Source organism: Bubalus bubalis, chromosome 14, assembly GCF_019923935.1.
Source record: "Bubalus bubalis isolate 160015118507 breed Murrah chromosome 14, NDDB_SH_1, whole genome shotgun sequence".
Classification (NCBI taxonomy): domain Eukaryota; kingdom Metazoa; phylum Chordata; class Mammalia; order Artiodactyla; family Bovidae; genus Bubalus; species Bubalus bubalis.
In genome coordinates, this window is record NC_059170.1 from 26,436,013 (window position 1) to 26,458,082 (window position 22,070).

At 41.4% G+C, this 22,070-nt stretch overlaps 1 protein-coding gene across 1 annotated transcript in view; it reads left to right on the forward strand.

The window, feature by feature from the left end:
* The window catches only part of ZNF831 (zinc finger protein 831), a 95,767-nt gene extending 75,783 nt beyond the window's left edge, over window positions 1-19,984 (forward strand). Inside the window, exons 5-6 of the mRNA XM_045162665.1 lie at window positions 15,239-15,399; window positions 16,174-19,984. Of these exons, the coding sequence (XP_045018600.1) occupies window positions 15,239-15,399; window positions 16,174-17,007 (995 nt within the window). The 3' untranslated portion in view covers window positions 17,008-19,984. The remainder of the gene's footprint in view (window positions 1-15,238; window positions 15,400-16,173) is intronic.
* The last annotated feature ends 2,086 nt before the right edge of the window (window positions 19,985-22,070 follow it).

Below are 22,070 nucleotides of genomic sequence, written 5' to 3' on the forward strand. Positions count from 1 at the left end.
GTCTTTGATTCAAGAAAATAACCAAGGGGACTTCCCTGGGGGACCAGTATTTAAGACTTCAGCTTTCAACGCAGGGGGTGCGGGTTCAATCCTGGACCTGGAAGCGAAGATCCCATATGCCTCTGAGCCAAAAAAACAAAGCATAAAACAGAAGTAATATTGTAACTAATTCAGTAGACTTAGAAAAGAAAGAAAGAAAATAACCAGGGGCCAGATGTGTGGTCAGGTGCACAGGTGCCCCAATCCCAACCCTGCCGGGGACCACCCCCAGGGAGGATTCCAGGGACTGCTGGAAGACAGGAGTTTGTAAAGATTGTCTTTTCTCCCTGTAGGCCAGTTTTGCCTATTTTAAATTCTGTTTTTTTTCCCCAGCCCCTTCGCCTTTGTATATAGTGCAGAATTTTGTATCTGCTCCAAGTCTCGTCTCCCACTCCATTCCTTACCTCTTCCCCACGTGGAATTTTCTGGATTCCTGACATTATTTCTACTCCTTTCCAGGCAACAGTTAGAAGCATCTCCCACTTTCTGTTAGATCTGGATCTCCCTTCCTATAGTGCTCTTGACTTGCGAAACAGACTCCCTTTGTGGGTGATGGAGGAGAAATCTTCAAGGAATGATGTAAAGATTTCTTATATGCTTGAAAGCCTTGACTTTCTCCGTGGTTCTAATATGTCAATTGCTGTTCTTAAAAATCTAGAAATCAAATTTCTTAATGAATTTCGTAGCATGAGCACTTATACATTTATTTCTAGGGAGGGATATTCTTGCCTTTTTATTTTCTCTTTCTCCTTCATGTTGCTTTAGGAGTCCTATCTGTATTTCCAAGAACGTTTTCAGTTGTGTAACTGAGGTTTTACATTTCCAGGGCATTTTAACCAGACTGATTAAATGTAGAGGAAGATAAAGTCTGTGACTCCAAGACTGGGAGAGTTTCTGAAGTTAAAAAAAAAAAAAAATCCTGTCATTTAAGTTTCCTGTTATAAAAGGCAGAATTTCTAAAGCTGCTGGGAGGACAAAAGACTGACTTCCTAGGATTCTGAAAGAATTGGGTCCATCTCTTCCTGTTAGTACTCTTTCCCCTTTGTTACACACGCTTCCAAGTTCCACGTAACCTTGAAGTTGGAGCCTCTTCATCACAGGGCAGAGTCAACCCTTGATATTTTATTTCCTGCTTCAGCTGAAAGAACTCATGACTGTCCCCCTTTATTTTCCTCCAGCATCCATAGAAACACATCGAGGCTTTTGCTCAAAACACACCCCTTGAGTCTCTTTGCTACGGAATTGCAGTCGCAGGAGGGCTCTTTTCTTTTGAGGTGGAAATCTTGAGAAAAGCTGAAGCCAAGTTGAAAGTCCTTCCATTATGGGCAAAGTCAGCCCAGTTGAGTTTCTTTCATTATTAAGAAAACCACACTTAGGAAATCGGGTTGAAAGCATACATTCTTGAGTAAATTTTGGTCTGAAAAGTTTTCAAAGAGTCTTTTGAGTTGCTTTTATTCCTTTCCTTTTCTCCCAGTCCCCTTGCTCCTCTATAATAGAGTTTAAGAAATGCTTTTGAATTCTGGGTACGGGATTTCACATTAGTGAAATATTTTACACTGGCTCCTTCACTAATGTTGTTTGGAAGAAATATCTGAGTGAGAGGAAGTTTTCAGCTTTCTAAATACTTGCCTTTCCTCACAAAAAGGTAAAGGCAGGTGTTCTGGAGAAAGACAAAAAATGCCCTAGTAGCACATGCGATGTAGTATCTAAACACGTTACAAAAACAGAAAAATGTTCTCTCGTTTTGTTTCCTGGGTTTCTTGTCTTATTGATTTTACTGCATGTTAGGTTTGAGGGAAGACAGAGATTCTCCCTGGATATTATATTTTCACAGAGGCTAACTTACAATGTTTCTTTCCTAAAGTGATTGGAAAACCAAAATGGATTGAGGCCAATGCCAATATTTTCTTTCTTGCTTTTGTTTCTAGTTAGAAATTAGTCCATTTCCCCCCTTATCAGGTTTAATGAAGGAGAAAACAAATGCTCTTTCTTCTCAGCTATTATCATTGAAATGAATCAATTTCTTCTTTTTAAGAATGCAAATCTTGAGGACAAATTGAGCTTCTCAAATATCTCAATTATATTTCAAGAAATGGACAGTCTTTTGCAGCCTCATTTTATAGGCTCATAAAGAAACATTGAGAATCATAATTCAAAGAGGATATACTTTTGATTTCGATCTCGGTGTTACAGATTCCAAATAGTATTTTCAGTAATTGTATTTTTTTTTTTTTTCTCCTTCACCTCATGCCCACAGTAGCTCTCTAAATTTTAGGTACATGCTTATGGTCTGGGAACAAACTTGCAACTTCAGGGTTGATTTTAAACACAGCTTTCCACTCAACATCTTTCAGGGAAAAAAAAAAAAATCTCTGAGAGGGAAATCTTAAATTGATTGCCTTTCATCAAAGAAGAGAAGTAAGTACCGCTAAGATTAGTTTCTGAAGGAAAACATATGATTGCTTAGAAAATTGCATTAGGAGAGAGAAATACTCTGGCATGGAGTGGGATTTAGTAAATGTACTTTTCTGTCCCTCTGGTGGGTCCTTCAACTATATTCTCTCTGAAGAACCCAGCTGAGGTTTCATACTATTCCTTTCCAGAACAGAGGGAACCTACCTCAACAAAATAAAGGCCACACATGACAAGCCCACAGCTAACATCACACTCAGTGGTGAAAAGCTGAAAGCATTTCCTCTAAGATCAGAAACGAAACAAGGATGTCCGTTCTCATCACTTCCATTCAACATAGTTTTGGAAGTCCTAGCCACAGTAATCAGAGGAGGAAGAAAGGAATCCAGATTGGAAAAGAAGTAAAACTGTCCATGTCTGCAGATGACATGACACCATACATAGAGAATCCTGAGGATGCGAGCAGGGTTTGGTCAAGTTTCAAGATACAAAATCAATACACAGAAACCTGTTGCAATTCCATAAACTAAGAATGAAAGATCAGAAAGAGAAATTAAGGAAACAGTCCCATTTACCATCTCATCAGAAAGAATAAAATTCTTGGGAATAAACCTACCAAAGGAGGCAGAAGACCTGCACTCTGAAAACTATAAGACACCGATGAGAGAAACGGAAGCAGACACTGTGTTCTTGGGTCGGAAGAATCAATATTGTTGAAATGACTACACCACCCAAGGCGATCCACAGATGCAGTGCAACCCTTGGATGGTTCTGCAAGGTGACATCTTCTTGATTCCTCAGGCTGGTCACTTCCTCTCAAGCCTAATTAGATGTCTTCGTGCCATGATTCATAACCCATCTCCTTTGTGGCATTTACCACAATACCAATCTTTATGTAATTATGTCTTTATTTTCCTCTCTTCAGTTACATGTACACTACATCAGTGAGGCGGAATTGAGCTGCTTAAATCATTGACAATAAACCCTTATTTAATTCCAGGGTGAAGGAGGCACTTCTATGCTTTCTTTCTCACTGGAATCTCTTCTTTTGAATTTTCTGTCCATACCTAAGCTTTTAAGTGACTGAAATATTTTAACTGATTTTTTTTTTCCATTAACATAGTTAGGAAAAATTCTTATGAGGCAAACATTATCAAAGCAGCTATCTTTCATTGAAAAAAAAAAAAAAAGAAAGGTAAAGAGAACGTCTCTGACAGGTACTTCCTGAAATAAAAGGTTTACTGAATCCTATTGAAAAGGTGGAATAGCTCAATATTATATGAGGATGGTGATGTAATTCTCTGAAATTAAGTACATTTGAATTGTTTTTATCTTTTCACCCTTTCAACTTCTGTTAGTCATGAGTGAACTGGGACTGGCAGAGATGGGGGGTGAGGGTTGGTTTACTTCATGTCTCTCGTGACCTGCTCCCTTTGTCACAAATCACCTCCAAATGTTTCCCTGAGAGAAACAAAATGGCAGCCTGAACTCCAGGGTTCCCTCACCCACCAACTCCCTCTCCGCCTCTGACTAGAGCTAATGGCTCCGTACCATTATTTTTCCTGTCAGATTTAATGGGGAGATATTCTTTTCCTAAAGCCATTAGTTAAGTAATATTGCTTACGGAATCGCTGAAACAAGGATAACACCTCCTTCTAAGGGTGTAAATCTTAAGAAATGATGAGGCAATTGCCTAAACACATCAATTATATTCCAAAAGCCTGAACTTCTTTTTTTTTCTGCTACAATTTTCATTTAGAGTTAAGAAAGTTTGAAAGTAATGATCTCTAAAGTAGGTTCTCTTGATTCAATTTTGGCACTAAATAATTCAAATAATATTAGCTGGGTTTTTTTTGTTCTTCATTTCATTTTCCTTCTTCCCCACAATTTGTCCTCTCTTTATTTTAAGGCATTCTCTTTTTGTCTGAGGATGATTTGAAGTTTCAACTTACCAAAAGATTTTAAGCATACTTTCCCACTAAATATGTTTTTTTGGAGAAAATGGTAAGTGAAGTGTTCTCAAACTGATTGCTTTTCATCAGAGAAGGAGAAGAGAAATTTAAACCATAGAGAAAAGTGGTTTCTGGGAAAAAAAAAAAAAAGAGAGAGATTGGAAAATGATTACTTGGAAGCAGCAAAATTTCATACAAAAAAAATAAGGATAGAACAGAAGTACTTCAGATTTGGTTAAAAGATGGAAAAATATATTTTCCTTTTCCTTTTGTGTGTCTCTCAACCTTTCCTCTGCCTAAGAAACTGACCTATTGTTATGAGAGTGTGACGGTCTTCCTTGTTCTGATAGAAATGATTTGCCCTGCACGCTCAGGAGTTTTTCCTCATGACTTTCAGTCTGAGTTTTAAAGCCAATGTCATTATTGGCCTCTAATTTTTCTTTCAGACTAATAAAACCATACCATACTTGTTGCAACAAAGAAAGCAACACTGACATATGCAAGGAAAATTTGACAAACCCCAGCCTCGTGGGCCCTCGAGGCTGCCAGAGTTGGGTTGCTGCACCATCACGCATTTCTCTCCATACATAAAAATATGGACAGACACTTTATTTTGTTGTTTACACAAAATAAGAGATCACACCATATTCAGTCATCTACAACTCTTTTCTTCTTAATATATCTTGTATGTAACTCTAGGCATATATTACAGATTGATGGATAGATCATTTTAATAATGGCACAAAAATCCCACAGTATAGCTGTACCATAATTTATTTATTCAACTCTTCCTTTATTGATGGATGTTCCTGTTGATTGCTATTGCTTTTCCTACCACAGCTATTGCTGCAGTAAATATTCTTGCTCAATTTCCCAGGGAGCAGTTGCTGGATCAAGGCATGTTTTATAATTATAAATTTCATTTTATAAGACACTACTAAATTACTTTTCAAAAACAGGATTACTCTCCCATAAATATCTTTTTGACAGTATTTTTTGAAAGAAACCTTGCTTCTGCAAAAGAGCAGAGGCTGAGTGGAGACTAAAGCCTTGCCTTCATCCTTGGTGCCCCTGAACCTCTTCCCCAACAAAGGGTCACTCGTTGGCCTCTTTTGGCGGCATTCAGGCCACAGATAGGTTGGTTAGCACAGTGATGTGGTTTGAAAATTAATTTATCAGTGTTTAAAAGGGAACCATGGAGCTCAGATTTCTGGTTTCTCATGAAAAACTGATAGCTCCAGCAAACTGGCCTCTTGGTCCTTGCTGGTCTCTGTGAGTGGGCGTTGAGGGGCAGCCTGGCCCTTGAGGCTGGGCCAGTCCTTCTTCTTCATCCACAGCCCTCGTTTCTGTTACTGATCTGGCCCTGTAGCTTTTGAGTTTATGATTTTTGGTTTCAACCAGGGTTTCCCAGTCGTGACCCTGTTGACCTTTGGGGTTGGGTCCATCCAGAATGGGATGGGGGTCTATCCTGTGTACCACGCATTGGAGAAAGTCCCTAGACATCACCTCTGGCTGAAAATCACTGTCTTTGACCCACTAGACACATTTTCTTCAGGAGCTGTTCAGAAAAGCTTTTCCAAGAGTGTTCCTGAGTTGCTTTCATTACTTGTCTTTATCCCGAAGGCATCTGTCTTGCTTCCTGAAGGAACATTGTTGAACTCTGTACACGACCAAGCTTTAATGTCACGGAAAGATTTCAAACCAACCCTGTTCGCAGAGTTGGAAGAAAATATCTGAATGGAGAATGTGATCAAAATGCTTTGCTTTCATCTCAGGAACAGAGGTGTAGACATGGCCATGATTACAGGTGGTTTCTCAAGTAAAAACTCTTCCTAATTACACGCACATAAAAGGGCCAATTTCCAAACACTGGATGAAGAGGCTTGAATGCGTCCCCAGAATAAAGGGTGACTGTGCCTTTTTTCCTGGTTTTCTGTAGCAGTTTCTTTTTGTGATTCAGGGCCTCGGGCCAGCAACCTTCTACCCTTCTGTTCTCTAAAGAGTCCTCAGCATGTTCCTGAGCATCCGAAAGAATTTGGAAGGCAGAGGAGGGGTCTCTCCTAGGCTCTTCTCCCACTTTGCCTTCGCTGTCCTCCTCTGACAGGAGCTAATGACTTTCCTACATCTTTTCTCATTAGAATTAATAGAGAAGTATTCATTCTTTCCCTAAAGCTATTATTAATAGTTAAGTCGCCAAGCTCTGGAATTGCTGAAACAGAGTAATTTCTCCTTCCTTCCAAGGTGTAAATCTCAAGGAAAGATGAGAAGCCATCGTGAGTGTGTCAGTTAGGTCCTGGGGAAGGGACCTTTGCAGACAATTGCATTTAGCAACAGGAAACTTTTAAAATAACAATACGGAGAGTGGATGGATTGCATTTAGTCTCAGCATTTAAAGTCTCAGGTGGCCATTTCTTTGATCATCTCTTTTCCTGACATGGTTTCATCATTCTATTTTCAATCTCCATTATAAAGTCACTCTCTTGTTGTCTGGACAGGATCCAACTGTTAACTTCAGGCACGATTTTAAACAGCAATTTCCACTAAACATAGTTTAGGTAAAGAATTTCTGTGCGGGATGATTTCTTGTCCTGATTGCCTTTCATCAGAGGAATAGAAAAGAGATGAGAGCCACGAGGAAAGTGTTTCTGAATAAAAGATTCATTTGTGATTAGTTAGAGGCCAACTTTCCAAAGATTGCATTGGGATAGCACAAAAGTGCTCAAGGTTGCTTTGGATAAATACCTTTTCCCGGTTCTCTCTCTCCCGTCCCTGTCCATCTATGGAACTAGAATCGGGCACTACGTGCTCCCTATCACCCACGGCCCACCCACTTCTGATCATTTTCTGATTGGAATGAATGTCCCCAGCCTCTGCCTGCGAATAAAGCTTCTTCCTTCCATCATTTTCAGCTGTACTTTTTTCTCCTCTGAAGTTCCTTACAAACAGAAATTGTAATAGAATGGCAGAAACGAATGGATTTGCTTGCAAAAAATTTTAGTTCAATCTGAGAGCCTTAAAACTATTGGTTGAATAACTAATCGAATGAATGATTCAGACTAGGTAGAGAGAAAACCAGCCCTAAACAGGTAGTGTGGGTTAACAGTCTTACAGCATGCATGGTTTTACTCCTGTTCATGGATACAGGTGGGGTCAGGACCCCCTTGTACCATCTTATTGCACCCTCTGCTTTTTCCTTCTAGCATTTGCTACACCTACTTGGTGATTTTTTTTAATTGAAGTTTTATATTTTGAAATATTCTTTCACATTCTTTTCCATTATGATTTGTTACAGTATATTGGATATAGTTCTCTGTGCTGTGCAGTAGGACCTTGTTGTTTATCTATCCTGTATATAATAGTTTGCAGCTGCTAATTGCAAACTCCCAATCCATCCATCCTCCGAGTCCCCCCGTCCCCACTTGGCAACCACAAGTCTGATCTCTGTCTGTGACTCTGTTTATGTTTTGTAGACAAATTCATTTGTGTCATATTTTAGATTCTGCATATATGTGACATCATATGGTGTTTTTCTTTCTCTTTCTGACTGACTTCATTTAGTATGATAATCTCTAGGTCCATCCACATTGCTGCATATGGCATTATTTTGTTCTTTTTTATGGCTGAGTAGTATTCCATTGTACATATATACCACATCATCTTTATCCATTCATCTTTTGATGAACATTTAGGTTGCTTCCATGTCTTAGCTATTATAAACAGCTCTGCAATGAACTCTGCTTGGGGTGTATGTATCCTTTTGAACTATGGTTTTCTCTGGATATATATGCTCAGGAGTGGGATTGCTGGATCATATGGTAGCTCTGCTTTTAGTTTTTTAAGGAACCTCCACAATGTTCTTCTGAGTGGCTGCTCCGATTCATATTTCAACTGACAAGTACAGGTGGGTTCCCTTTTCTCCACATCTTTTCTAGCATTTGTTATTTGTAGATCATTTTTTGGTGTAATGATTTGCTGGCTGAATTTCTCCCCCATTAGACTGTCATTTCCATAAAGATGTCTGCCTCAGTCACTGAATAAACTGCCTGTGTTCAGCACAGTTCCTGGCAGAGTGTTGACTGTGGTCAGTAATAAATATTTAGGCACAATTATATGGACTCATAAATAGCTCAAGAAATAGGGACTCAAGGACTTTCCTGGTGGTACAGTGGATAAGAATCCTCCTGCCAATGCAGGGGACATGGGTTTGATCCCTGGTCTGGAAAGATTCCACATTCCACAGAGCAACTAAGCCTGTGAACCACAAGTACTGAGCCTTGGTGCTTATAGTTTGTGCTCTGCAACGAGAAGCCACCCCAACAGGAGAAGTCACTTCAGTAAAGAGTAGCCCTTGCTCACTGCAACTAGAGAAAGCCCAAGTGCAGCAATGAAGACCCAGTGTAGCCAAAAATGAATATTTTTTCAAGTTTAAAAAGCAACAACAACAAAACAAAACAAAAATATGGACTCAAAAAAATGGGCTCAACTAGTATTTGGAATATGAACAAATAATTGCCCACATAGTGACTCCATTTAGAGCTCTGCCCGGCTTTCCTGAAGTAATCACAAATTTTAATGCTAACACATTGTGCATCTTTCAGTGGCAGGGATGCTTGTACACAATTTCATCTCAGATAAATTAGTAGTCTGGCGATTACTCCTGGGATCTTGTTGATACTTACAATTTACTTAACGAGGCCCACGTGGAAGACTCCTTTTTACTCCTTTCTTATAATTCATCATCTTTGGACTCTAAATTCATGGAGGTTTGGGGTGGTTTGGGGCAACTGATGAAAAGGCATTGAATTTCTTACATTTCCAGATAATTATATTTGAGTAATATGTCTATTAGCATTTTAATATGGCCTCGCCATGACATAGCTGGCAGGAGGCTTGGCATTAAGGGTCTCACCAGTTAAGCTGTAAGTTTCATGGTGTCATTTCTTCATTCCATTTTCCTTCTAATTATTTACAGTTTCCTATTGCTGTTTCAAGATGGCTAAATTTAAATTTGTTGCCACACTAAGCAGTCTCTTCCTCTCTCCACGTGGTTTGGCAGTTATTTCTGAAAGTGAAAGTGAAGTCGCTCAGTCGTGTCCAACTCTTTGTGACCCCATGGACCATAGCCTATCAGGCTCCTCCGTCCATGGGATTTTCCAGGCAAGAGTGCTGGAGTGGATTGCCATTTCCTTCTCCAGGGGATCTTCCTGACCCAGGAATCGAACCTGGGTCTTCCGCATTGCAGGCAGGTGCTTTACCGTCTGAGCCACCAGGGAAGCATGTTATTTCTGAGGGAAATTATTAAACATGCAGTCGTTAATGGGGAGGGGAACAGAAGTGGTGAGACATGAGTTCTCTAATAATAAGATGCTGATGATTGCATAAGAGCGGTTGAATCTGCAAAGATTGCCATAGGACATAGAAATCCATAATTTCTGAAGGTGTATGAAGTGATTCATAGAATGATGCCAGAACATAAACAGGACCCTGTTCTGTGCTTTAATATTGGACCTGAAAAGTTTTTGAAATGGGCCATCCATCTAAAAGCAAGGATGCTGTCCTTTCCCAAGAATCTCAATTCATTTAACACACTTTAGTGACATTATTTGGGCATTTTTCACAATGATTAAAGATAACTCTCTTTTCTCTGTAAGACTGTAGGTCACAAGCAAATTAAATCAATGGATTTTCTCCCCTCGCTTTCTCTGATGAGTCAGAAGTTATTAGTCAAAGGCACACATGGCCTTTTCGTTAAGCTTAAAAACCCAAACAACCTGCTGAGAAGATGCTTGACCAATCTGATTATTTTCTCTATACTAATTGGTTTTTACTCTTCATTGAATTGAATGAATTGCCTGGTGGTTTTGTCACTGTGGGGACACAGCTTAATCCACTTAGAGTGAGGTGCATGGGCCTGGTAGACTCTGGGACTCTAGAAACGTCTTTCATCATTATTGTCTTTGGGTGGTTTTTCTTAGGTGAGAATGAAAATGATCTCAAATCTATGTTCTCCATTTCTCTCCCCACTGCCCTAGCCATGCCATCCCCCCAGTCCCCTAGATGACCCTGGGAACCTTGTAACTGGTTTTCCCACCGCAATGCCCTCTCCCCTAATTCAGTCTCTGTATAGTAACCATGTGCATCTTTAGAGGATGTAGACTTCTTGATGGAAACACTGGTTTCTTCACAATGAATGGTGAATAAAATCTAATCCTTTCCCAGGGCTTCTTGCATCCTACAAGACCTGAGCCCCCTGCTCTCCACTGTGCTTCCAGCAAAGCCTCCTTCCACTGGGTCCATCCTCTGAGCTCCATCCCACTGCAGGGCCCCTGCCTCTATTTCTCCTTCATCTGGAATGGCCTTTGAGGGCTAGTTCTTCCTGATCCTGAAGGTCTCATTTCAGGTGGCACCTTATCAGAGATACCTTCCTCTACTAGGCAAGCCAGTTAACTGTCCCACCCCCAGTTACTCTCTGTAATCTGCCCCTTGGATACTGCTACTCTCTATAATACTCTGTTTATTATCACTCTCAGTATCATTCTCCCTTCCCTGTTTACTGCATCTCTGTCATAGCCTCCTCTGTATTGGTCCTCCCTGGAGTACTCACCCCTCATTTCTTTCCTTCTTGACCCCCATCACAACCTCAATTATCTTACATGCCTCTGCTTCTCTTCCTTGTTGGAGCAAAGTCTCATAAGAACCAGGGCATCTTGGTCTAGTTCTCTGATTCCTTAGGGTTGAACATGGTGCCTGGTTCCTTGGAGGAGCCCAAAACATGTTTGTTGAGTGGATGAATGAAATACCAAAATCCTTGTGCTATGTCTTTAGATGATTGTGGTATTGTGGTGCTCAAGTAAAGATTGTATTAAAGGGAAAATTACAATTTCCTTTGCCAAATCATTGCAACTTGGATAGATGTTTAAGCTGATTTGCTCAAGATTAGTGCGTTCAGGTCATCTTGTGGCCTGTCCCAGAGGTATAAAAAGTGGATCTGTTCCTTTGGGTTCACGATGGAGGAGAGAGCATGTTCACCTTCTTCCACTTTCCTCTAAAAGCCCAGAAATTAGTGAGGAATATGTTTAGAATGTCCAGGCCTATGGGCACTAGGTAACCAGAGAAGAAATAGTGCCATGGTTGTGGGAATTAGAATGCAGAGGCTGAATGGTCACTGAGTAGCGACCCAAGCAAACTTCATCCTGATTTAACAGTGGTCAAGTCAAGAATATTAAGAAATTCATGGTACCAGGTGGGACTGAAAACAGGAGTGTTGGTTGACCACTCCCCACCCCCCTGAAACCTCCACCCCACCACTGATTCTCAGATCCTGGTCACGTCCTTCATTTTCACTCCCAAATAATGCTTGGGGCTTAGTCTCTGGAGACCCTACAAAATGCTGGGGAGCAAGGGGACTAGGTTGAAAACAGAGGGTTTAACCAAAGGTTGGCACTGGATGCTGAGCCCCTCCCTGCCCAATCCCAATTCGGACTGCAGAATGCTGACACCTGCCTTACAATTTCCAGGCAGGACATCAGAGAATTCCTTCTGCAAAAGTCAACTAGCCTGTGTGGAGACCCAAAGTGGATGACTTCAGGGTTTTCCACGTCAACAAGGTGAAAAGATAAGCCTGCAGGGAGGTCCACAATGGACACTTTACATTTGTAGAGTTTCTAACCAGCTTTTCAGTACCTATTTCTAAAACATGGGCAGATAGATTGCTGGATATCTCAGGGAAGCCTTTAAATATGAAAGAGATAAAAGCAAACAGAAACAAAGGAACCTAGAAGATAGTGTGGGGACAGGCAAGTTTCAGCAATGACAACAATGGCAACATCTTGCCTGAGACAGGTGAGAAGATGCTGGAGCCATGAAGTAGTAACAGGATGCTATAAAGAAGGGACAATAATAATAATTAGTAATAATATTAACTATTATTATTAATCATTGGAATAATTAATAATCTTGAAATAATTATTCCAAGAGTGGGCTCTTGGAAATTAAAAACATGATACAGACATATCAATCCTACCTTTAAGGAAAACTGATGCTGAAGCTGAAGCTCCACTACTTTGGCCACTTGATGCGAAGAACCAACCCATTGGAAAAGACTTTGGTGCTGGGAAAGATTGAGGGCAAGAGGAGAAGGTGGCGACAGAGGATGAGATGGTTGGATGGTGTCACTGACTCGATGGACATGAGTTTGAGCAAACTCTGGGAGATAGTGAAGGACAGGGAGGCCTGGCATGCTGCAGTCTGTGGGATTACAAAGAGTCAGACATGACTCAGCGGCTGAGCAACAACAGACACAGACACTTGTAAGTTGGAATAGAAAGTTGAAGGAATTCCCCCAAAAGAAAAGAAAAAGAAATAGAAAATAGGAAAGAAAAGAAAAATAGAGTGTTAACTCAAGAGGTCTAATAACCTAGTAAGAGCAGTTCTAGCTAAAAAAGAAAAAACATAAGGAAAAAATATATCAAAGAAATAATATATTTTTGTAAAACATAAAGACATGGTTCAGATGGCAAGGACCCATTTAAAGTGTACAGACAACAAATGGAAATAGATGCAGGACCATAGTGACACTCTCGTAAAAAGGAGCTTAGGAGTTTCCAGAGAGAAAAACAAAACCGTTTCCTCCAAAGGATTGGGAACAATAAATCATGTTGGCTCCAGACTTCTCAACAGCTAGAGCTCTGTGGAGCCACATCTTCAGTTCTGAAGGAAGATGAATTTTAATTCAGATAGCTATCAGACAAGCCGCTAGTAAAAGTCTAAAGAATTTTATTTCACCCTTTCTCATGAAATTGCCGGAAGTTTTGCATTAGCAAAGAACGCAAAGAGAGTAAACCCAGGAAAAAGAAGTATGTGTGTGTCTGTGTGTCTGTGTGTGGGGGTGTGTGTGTCCAGGAACCAGAGGTGAAAAAAACTGTTAGGATGGGGGTGTAGGGAGATGCATTGGCTCAGCCCCACTTTGGGCCTAGTGAGCAGTGGTCCACTGGGAATAGGTCAGAAAGTTCTGAGTGAGATGTTTCCAAGGCAATGAAATGAATGAATAAAATGAAATAAAAGACAATTGGGAAGGAAATGGGAGGTGGTTTTGGTAATAAAATCGTACAAAAAACTAGGCAGAAGAAGAAGACAAAATAATGATTAATTCCAGGAAAAACAGTGTTGGCAAGAAAGGCAATGTAATCACAGTACACCATCTGACTTGGTGGTGAAAAGCATGTTCCTGAACATAATGTTGTAAACATTGCATATCCCCAACAAAATCTTGACAGCATAGTCATATAACATATAACTGAAGAGAGAGAGGGGAGGGATGTGTGCCCATGGGTGGGGGTAATGAGGCTTGTGGATGAGGGTTCTAAACCCGCCTCTCCCCTCATGATATCATCAGCTGTTCTCCAAAGTGGAAAAGGGGAATCTAAAGTAATGCTACATGCTTGTCCTTAGGAGAAAAGGAGATAAACATGAAAGGAATCCCAAGTGGGAAAAAATGAGTGGGTGGGCTGTTTTTCTTAAGTAGAAAGACAACTTAAAAAAAAAACACCCTGTGCATGTGTAATGTTAATCAAAATAAAAGCAGATTTAAAAGTAGATTGACAAGGGGGGAGTCGGTGGGGGAAGGAAGGACTGGAAGTTTGGGATTAGCAGGTGTAAACTACAAGGTCCTACTGTAGAGCACATGGAGCTCTACTACACTCAATATCCTGTGATAAACTATAATGGAAAAGAATATAAAAAAGAACGTCTATATATGGCTAGGGCTTCCCAGGTGGCTCGTGGTAAAGAACCCGCCTGCCAATGCAGGAGACATAAGAGACGCAAGTTTGATGCTTGGGTCAGGAAGATCCCTGGAGGAGGGCATGGCAACCCACTCCAGTATTCTTGCCTGGAGAATCCCATGGCCAGAGGAGCCTGGCTGGCTATGGGCCATAGGGTTGCAGAGAGCCGAACATGACTGAAGTGACTTAGCACGCATACGTGTATAACTGAGTCACTTTGCTGTACAGCAGAGATTGGCACAAAATTGTAAATCAGCTATGCTGTTGTTGTTCAGTTGCCTAGTCATATCCGACTCTTTGCAACCCCATGGACTGCAGCACACAAAGTTTTTTTAAAGTTCATAAACTGAAAAGTGGTTTAAACCCTTTTCTCTGGCAACACATTCCTTATAGAATGCTTTTCTGCTCTGCTCTCATGATGGGATCTACATGCTCTGAAGTTCCATGATCCTTCTAACCTATATCCCAGGCCAAAATGATAAGATGGAAGAGAGAGTAAGGTTCCCTTGAAAGGGAGATGATATTTGGTGGGGACTGTCAAGGCCATGTCTTTGTCGCCCCTCTTCCCACACACATCACAAAAACCACCACAAAACAACAGCAACACAAAAACCCCATCACCCTCCTGCTGTCAGTGCTCTGATGGAGATCGAGACATCCAACATAACAGGGAAATTTCCTTTCTCAATATTTCTACTCTGGCCTCAGTTGAATGACCACAGAATTCAAGCCAATCCAAAATTAACCAATGTGGCAAGGAAGATGACTCTAATGAAAAAAAAAAAAAAGATCCATATGAAATATTTTTTAAAATCTGTAATCAAAGGATTTTTATACCTTGGGAATTGGTTTTTCCATCTCTCTCCTTAGCAGAAGTGGAGACATTTTATTTACCATGTGAACTGATTCAAGGTAAATCGAGTTGGTGGACATCCCATGTAGGATGCAGTTGATGAGCTCGGAGCTGGTATGGAAGACATAGGTCAACCCCTGGGAAGTGGCTATTGGCTGATTTTATAATTTCAAGTGTGTATCTGTGTGCCCCCCCTTCAGGTGTGAATCCGTCAGGGGAGCCCTCTTGTGTCACCTCAGAATCATCTGTTTGCATTGAGAACAGAGAGCAGGAGGAAGAGGAGAGCAGACACGTCTCCAGGAGTTTTTGTCCTAACACAAGCTTAAGAACCATCGGGGATACAGACAGACCGATCACAAAGGTGGGAATTGTGATTTCGAGTTGTCTCTACCCATCTGTGGTCCGGATTTATACCTCTCTTTTTCTTGTTAGTGTCCAGTGTGGCGGAACTCACTCAGGACACCTAGAGAAGTTTCCTGGCATAAAAAGCCCCTCGAGGCAAACAGATGCCTCAAACATGGTGCTGAATGAGTGGACGGTGAACCATTGGGATGATCTCACAGTCGGTTAAAAAAAAAATCCCAAGTCCCTTTATAATTCATACTTGAATAAAGATGCTTCCCAGTTGGTGGCAGTGGTAAAGAACCCACCTGCCAATGCAGGAGATGCAGGTTTGATCCCTGGGTCAGGAAGATCCCCTGGGGGAGGAAATGGCAAACCACTCGTTTTCTTGCCTGGAGAATCCCCCAAAACAGAGGAGTCCGGTGGGCTACAGTCAGGGGGTCGCAAAGAGTCAGCACACACACACACTGAGTAGCACACATTAAGTAATGATCTAAAACTGGATGCTCAGAGCTGGTTGGATAAATGAGTGATTGAGTTTTCTTAAATCCGGATAAAAATACAGAGCAGTCTCAGTAGCTTATTGTGTGTCAACAGGGAACTCTCCTAGAGTTAATGCATCTATTAGTTATTAATGGAAACTGAGGAGAACATTGTATCGAGGTTCACACTTGGTAAAGAATCAGGACCTCCAGACCTTGTTTTCAATGAGGACCACATCTCTGACCACAAGTTTTTTGATACCAATTAACTTTTTTTCCCTCCATTTATTTTCCTTTGCACTTTATTGCAGGAGATTTCATCTGCTGGCGAGCATGGGGCTGGTTGTCCTCTAATCACGGCTGTGGGGTCAGGTTTATCTCTGCCATCTGACTCCTTGGGGGCTGACAGCCTTCCAGCCCACAGCAAAGGTCTCGACGTGGGATCATTGGAGACTCACCTGCTGCCGTCCCAGCAGCACATCTCAATAGACCCCACACCATGCGTTTTCTCAGATGCTCAAGAGCCTTCTTCCTTTGTGTCCAAAGGAACCTCTCTCGGCCATGACCTTGCTACCTCTGCAGCTGCCGTCTGTCCTTCCCTGGGGGCAAGAGCAGGCCACACAACCCTGGGAATTCACAGTGTGGAACCACAAGACCACAGCCAGGGTGAAGAGGAGACTCTCGCACAAAGCTCTCCAGACAGAAAAACGATAGCAGAGGGTGTGTCCCCAAACCTTTTGCCAGGGAAGCCTTCATCTGGGCAGAGAATTTCAGGTTCAGTTACACCAGGGTCCACTGGAAAAATTCATCTTGAAATACCAGCTTTAGGACCAGGTTCAGCTAGTTCACACCAAGAGGAAGGGAAACACAAGTCATGTTTTCCTTCTGGGGGGCAATGTGGGTGTAGGGAAGGGCTGGTCCCCTGCCCTCTGGTAGAACCTGACAGTGTGAAATGTCAAGGAACTGGATTCACGGCTCTAAAGGATGATGCTGTCCCTTCTAACCCAGGGCTGCCCACGGAGATCCCTGCAGCCTCTTTGAAAACCCTCAGGAAGAGGAGTTTGGAAGGAATGAGAAAGCAAACTCGTGTGGAGTCCAGCGACACCAGCAGCGATGATGAAGATCGGTTAGTGATAGAAATCTGACGCTTCCAGAGAAAGACGGTGTCTGTCGTCAAAGATGGTTGATGCTTTGCAGTCAATGCCATCAAGTGGGCGGCAGAAATGAACTCTATTCATGAAGCCCCTGCAGAGAGGAAAGCCATCTGGGGGTCTTTCTAAGATGTCCCCAACCCACTCTGAAACCCAAGCTCAGCCTCACTCCTCTCCAGATGCCCTGCTCACAAGGTGCCAGCAGGGCAAAGGTGGCAGTGAAACAAAGTGTAAGAAGGGTTGACCTGCATGAGGACTGTCGCTTGACTCCTAGCTGCGTCCTCTGCTTTGGTTCCTCACTGCCTCACCCAGGAAACTGGCATTGACCCAGACAGCCACAATTGACTTGCTTCTGAACCAGGGTCAAGGTGACAGGTCTCCTCCATCAGTGAGCTTGGGGTTGGCTTCAAAGAGGGTAATGGTACTTGGGAAAGTTGGGGGAGCCTGCAAAGGAGCTGGGCAGTGAGATACTTCTGCTCATTCTGGATTCTTCCCAAAACTGAAGTTTGGGCTCAGTAATTTGCCTCCTTAGTGGAAGTTGTAAATACACTTCAAAATGCCTATGATCTGATGAAATACCGAGTGTCTCTCAATGTTGCACACATGGTCAATGCTTATGTGTGATTCAATGACACAGCATGTTTCGCTTGTGTTCCTGGTGCCTTTTCTGTGGAGACCTCTGGAGCCCTTGGTTTTTCCAGCTCTTGCAAAAGGAACATTGTGTTAAAAGTTGATAGAACAGTCTCTGTAATGAGTCATTTTTGAGGGGGAAAATTCACTTGTTTTCCTCCAATTCTCTCTGTCATATTGTGCTCTGAGCAATTTCAATTAGAGGGTTACATTTTAGTAATCTCTGCAGCTTAAATTGATGCCTGCTCATCGTGATGGGAGCCTTTCAGATTTCCTCCAGAAGCTTCAAGGTTACAAAACTAATTGGAGTTTTGACGCTGTTTTACATCTTGGTAATTTTATTTTGGGGGCTTGGTGTTACTTTGCTGTCAAATTAAATCAGCCTCTGTATTGTGCAAGTCAGAAGAGCACAGAGAAAATTCCCCAGGATTCCAAGCCTGTGCACCGCTGTGCAGAAGAAAATAGCTGATATACATCAGCGGTGAGCAAAGCCTCCAAGTTACCACACTCTTCTCCTCTTTAAATGGGACAGGAGAAACTTCAGGAGATTCACACTGCTGCATTTCAATAAAATTTTATACTTGCTTTTGGTATGATTTTGTACCATTTGGAATTTATAGCCCAGCTCTTTTGGCTTCACTTTGATGTAAGGATGTTCCTACGACATAGTTCAAACGCAACGCGAAACATCTCGCACGGTACGAAGATGCTTTAATACATCCTTGTCTGTGATAAGGACGGTCAGATTTCAAGAGTCTTCAAGTGAAGTTTCCAATTTTAGGGTTGTTTATACAGAAACTCTGTGGTAGGGTCAGCTTCTCCCAGTGACTTAGCTTATGTCTGTGGTCATTTCAGATGCGCTTAGACATAGCCTAGTGTTTTCAAGTCCAGTCAAGGAAAACTTAAGAAGGAAGCTAGGCGTTTGCTTCCTGTACTTTCTAAACCAAACAAAAGTGATACAATTATCTACCCTTTGATTTATCCTTGCCACTGTAGAGAAAGAAGGTCTAGCAAAGTGTTCTGAGTCCTGGAGGAAGAGGGAGAGAAGGCCTGACCTTGCGCAGAGCTGGCTAGGGAATCCTGGTGAAGACTTACACCCTTTCGGCACCTTTTTCTCCTTCTGGGAAGAAGAGAGTATGACTAGATGCACTGAATGCTGCTCTGGGCCCTGATTCTCATGAGCGTGGCTTGGAGGAGGGCCTCATGAGGAGTAGTCTTGCACCCAAGAAGTTTGGGAGGGGGATGTGGGGAACTAAACCCAATTATTATTTTTTTGAAGAATGTGGACTCAGGGAAGCTCTTCTAATTTTTTCCCCAGAGTTCCAGGTTTAGGGGGGTGCAGTCAACCTATTTCTAAATGGTGGCTTATGATGTAAAAATTAGAAGCAAAGACAGAACACTACTGTGTAGGAGGAAGCCAGCATATCTCTAGGATGAGCTAGTTACTTTGTCTTGGGAGGCACTGGTCAGGTGGGAAAACTATGGTCTAGACCCTTCTTTCCTGGGTGGTTGCTGAGTTGCTGGCTGCATCACTGTGCTGAGGTCAGTACATCACAGCTCCCAATAGCACGACTTCAGGAGAATCAGGTGGGAGCTTGATCCTTCTACAACCCATCATTGCTGGCTGCCACATCCCAAGCTCCATCAAACATGGCAGAATGCTGATTCCATCGCTAACTCTCTGTGCCTCTCATACAAAGGTGAGCAGGTCACCAATTTTCTTCTCTCTGATGGTCTTTTTAGCTAGTTGGTGGCAATGTTTACAAGTGTACCTTACTTCATATCAACATGAATTTGTGAAAAGCTGTATTTGAGTGGATTAAAAAAAAATTAAAAAAATGTAGTTTGAATGACCCTAGAGGACTTGGCTCTTGAAAATCATCCCAAGGTAAATATTTTTTTAATGAAAAATTCTTTTATAAAGCAACAGACAATCTCTGATTTTATAAGTCTTAATTTTCTCAAGTTCTTAAGGATTTTCTTAAAGTGAACTGCAACTATAGGGGTACATTTTAAGGATATTATTGGTGAAATATAACCCAGTTAGGGTTATCGAAAATAAAATTTCAGGATTATTGATTGGTCATTGCTGCTATGACTGTACAAGTGTGTGCTGTGGAATGGTTAAGGGAAAGCAAATTTATTTTAGAACGGGGCAAAATGGAGTCTAAAAATCAGGGATTCCCCATTCTTCCCAGTGCTGTTAATTTCACTGTAGCTTGAGGTAAGGGTCTTAACCAATGGGTGTCTCAGCTTCTCCCACAGAGAATAACTCCCAGGATGCTGTCATAGACAAAGATAAAGTGCACTTGGAATTCTTTCCTATTCTCTTGGAGTGAGGTATACAAATGCCATGAACTGCGATACTCAAGACACCACCATGTGTGCCCCTCCAGCTGTACCTACACCCAGCCAGATCTCACTTGTTGACAATGCATAGAGAAAAGAGGTTTCACACTCCCCCACTCTTGGCAAACTATACTGTTAAGTGGCTCTTAATGTCATGTGCTTTTTGATGGACAACCTGAATCTTCCTTGAGGTAAGGCATGATGGAGACAACTCATGCCTCCTTGTTGTAAGACTTGATAGAGACAACTCATGTCTCATGATAGAGACAACTCATGGCCTTTGAGATTCTGGACCAAGCTAATACCCCTCATTTCACAACCCAGGAGAACTTATGGTTCATCTTCCAAGAGGTTAAAAAAAAAAAAAAAGAGAGACAGGGGATTGGTGCTTCTGTGTTCGAATCAAAACCCTGTCAACAGCATGATGGGTAACTAAGGGCAAGTTAAACTTCCCTCTCCTAAAATCCCTCCTCTAGAGCTCAGATGAGAAGTGTGGCTTTGTACAACTGCATTGTGACCACAGATCTTGCCATGACAGATGAATGATTTCTGTCTCATGCCAAAATGTATTTCCTTGCATTTACATTCATTACTTAGAATGACCACATTATTCATTTTTTCTCCCAGCATAGAAATTTGCATTTTGCACAAAAATCTGCCTGGTGCAGCAGATTTTGTAGTTATGGAAGCTGTCATCATTATCGGAATGTACCGCTGCTCAAATCTCCAGACATAATTTAATCTGGTGAGGAAAAAAAATGAGCTGCCTGGCTCTATGGAGGTCATATTTCTACAGCCATGGCAAACAGGGCTTGCGTATTTCTTCTCACTTCAATTGTGACTCCAGAACTCTTGCGAGGGAGACTCTTTGGCGTTTGAAACACTACATTTCTCAATCTGTAAGCACAGCCTTTTGCTCTTCTTTCCCAGATACTCCTTAAACCTAGATGTCAGGACCCAAGAAATCCTATGTGCTAGATCTGTACCCTGTACAATCCTTTTCATCCATGCTTTGTATGTATGTGGGAATACACATAATTCAATCTGAAGTATAGGATGTTGAGTGTATTACTTTACCACTGAAAGAAAAAAGAGCCAGGGAAAATAATCAGCTTCTGTCATTTGGAGCCCTAGAGGATGACTCAGTACTTATATAAGCAGCCAACTCTTTAGAACTTACTACACTATCTGTTGTTCAGAATCAAGAAGCTGTTGGCTTCTTGGTTATTTGTTTAATGTATTTCCTTCTTTATATGGTTAAATTATTTTGTTTTGATAAAAATAAAACTGAAAATAAAAATGTCTTGTTTGATTTGTTAACATTTTAACTCAAACTACCACCCAAAATATAGCCTAGATAAGTTGGATATCTGAATATTCCTGAAAAGTTGACCAGACATTTCATCCGCCATATTGGTATCCCATTCCACTCAATGAAAGAATTGGGTAATGGCAAATTATCACATTTTCTTGTGTTGTTCTTTTTCCCCATGTGTCCCTTCTGTCATTGTCTGCCATATTTCAAGGTTTATAACTTAGAAATGTGGTTTTAAATGTAGCTAGACTTTAAGGCCACATGAGGGCACTATCCACAGTGCAATAATCCCAAACTTTTCCCTGTGGAATTGATGTTACTTGGATATTTAATATTATTCATTAACCGAGAAAACATCCTTACTTCAAAAACAATACCTCCTTATGAGTATAAATCATGTACTCTTGGCAAGAACAGTAGACTTATTTTTACATACCAACACAGTATTCTTTGTCTATACCTCCTGGAGCCATTTGAAGTCAATGGAGACATAGTGCTCTGGGAGAAAAAGTGTGAATGGAAACACAGGAAGAGCAGATATTCTGACTGATGGATTTTCATAGTTTTTTTTGCTAACTCATCAAACGCTTATAGTCATAAATTGATCTGTTCTTTCCAAACTTCCATCATTTGAGAACCATCTTACTGCTTTTTGCTGTATTTGTCCACACGTGGGTACATTCTTTATTTAATACTTTTATTTAAATCATCTCAGTTTAAAGAAGCTACTCTTTTTGTAAATTATAGTATCTGTGAAATCTCA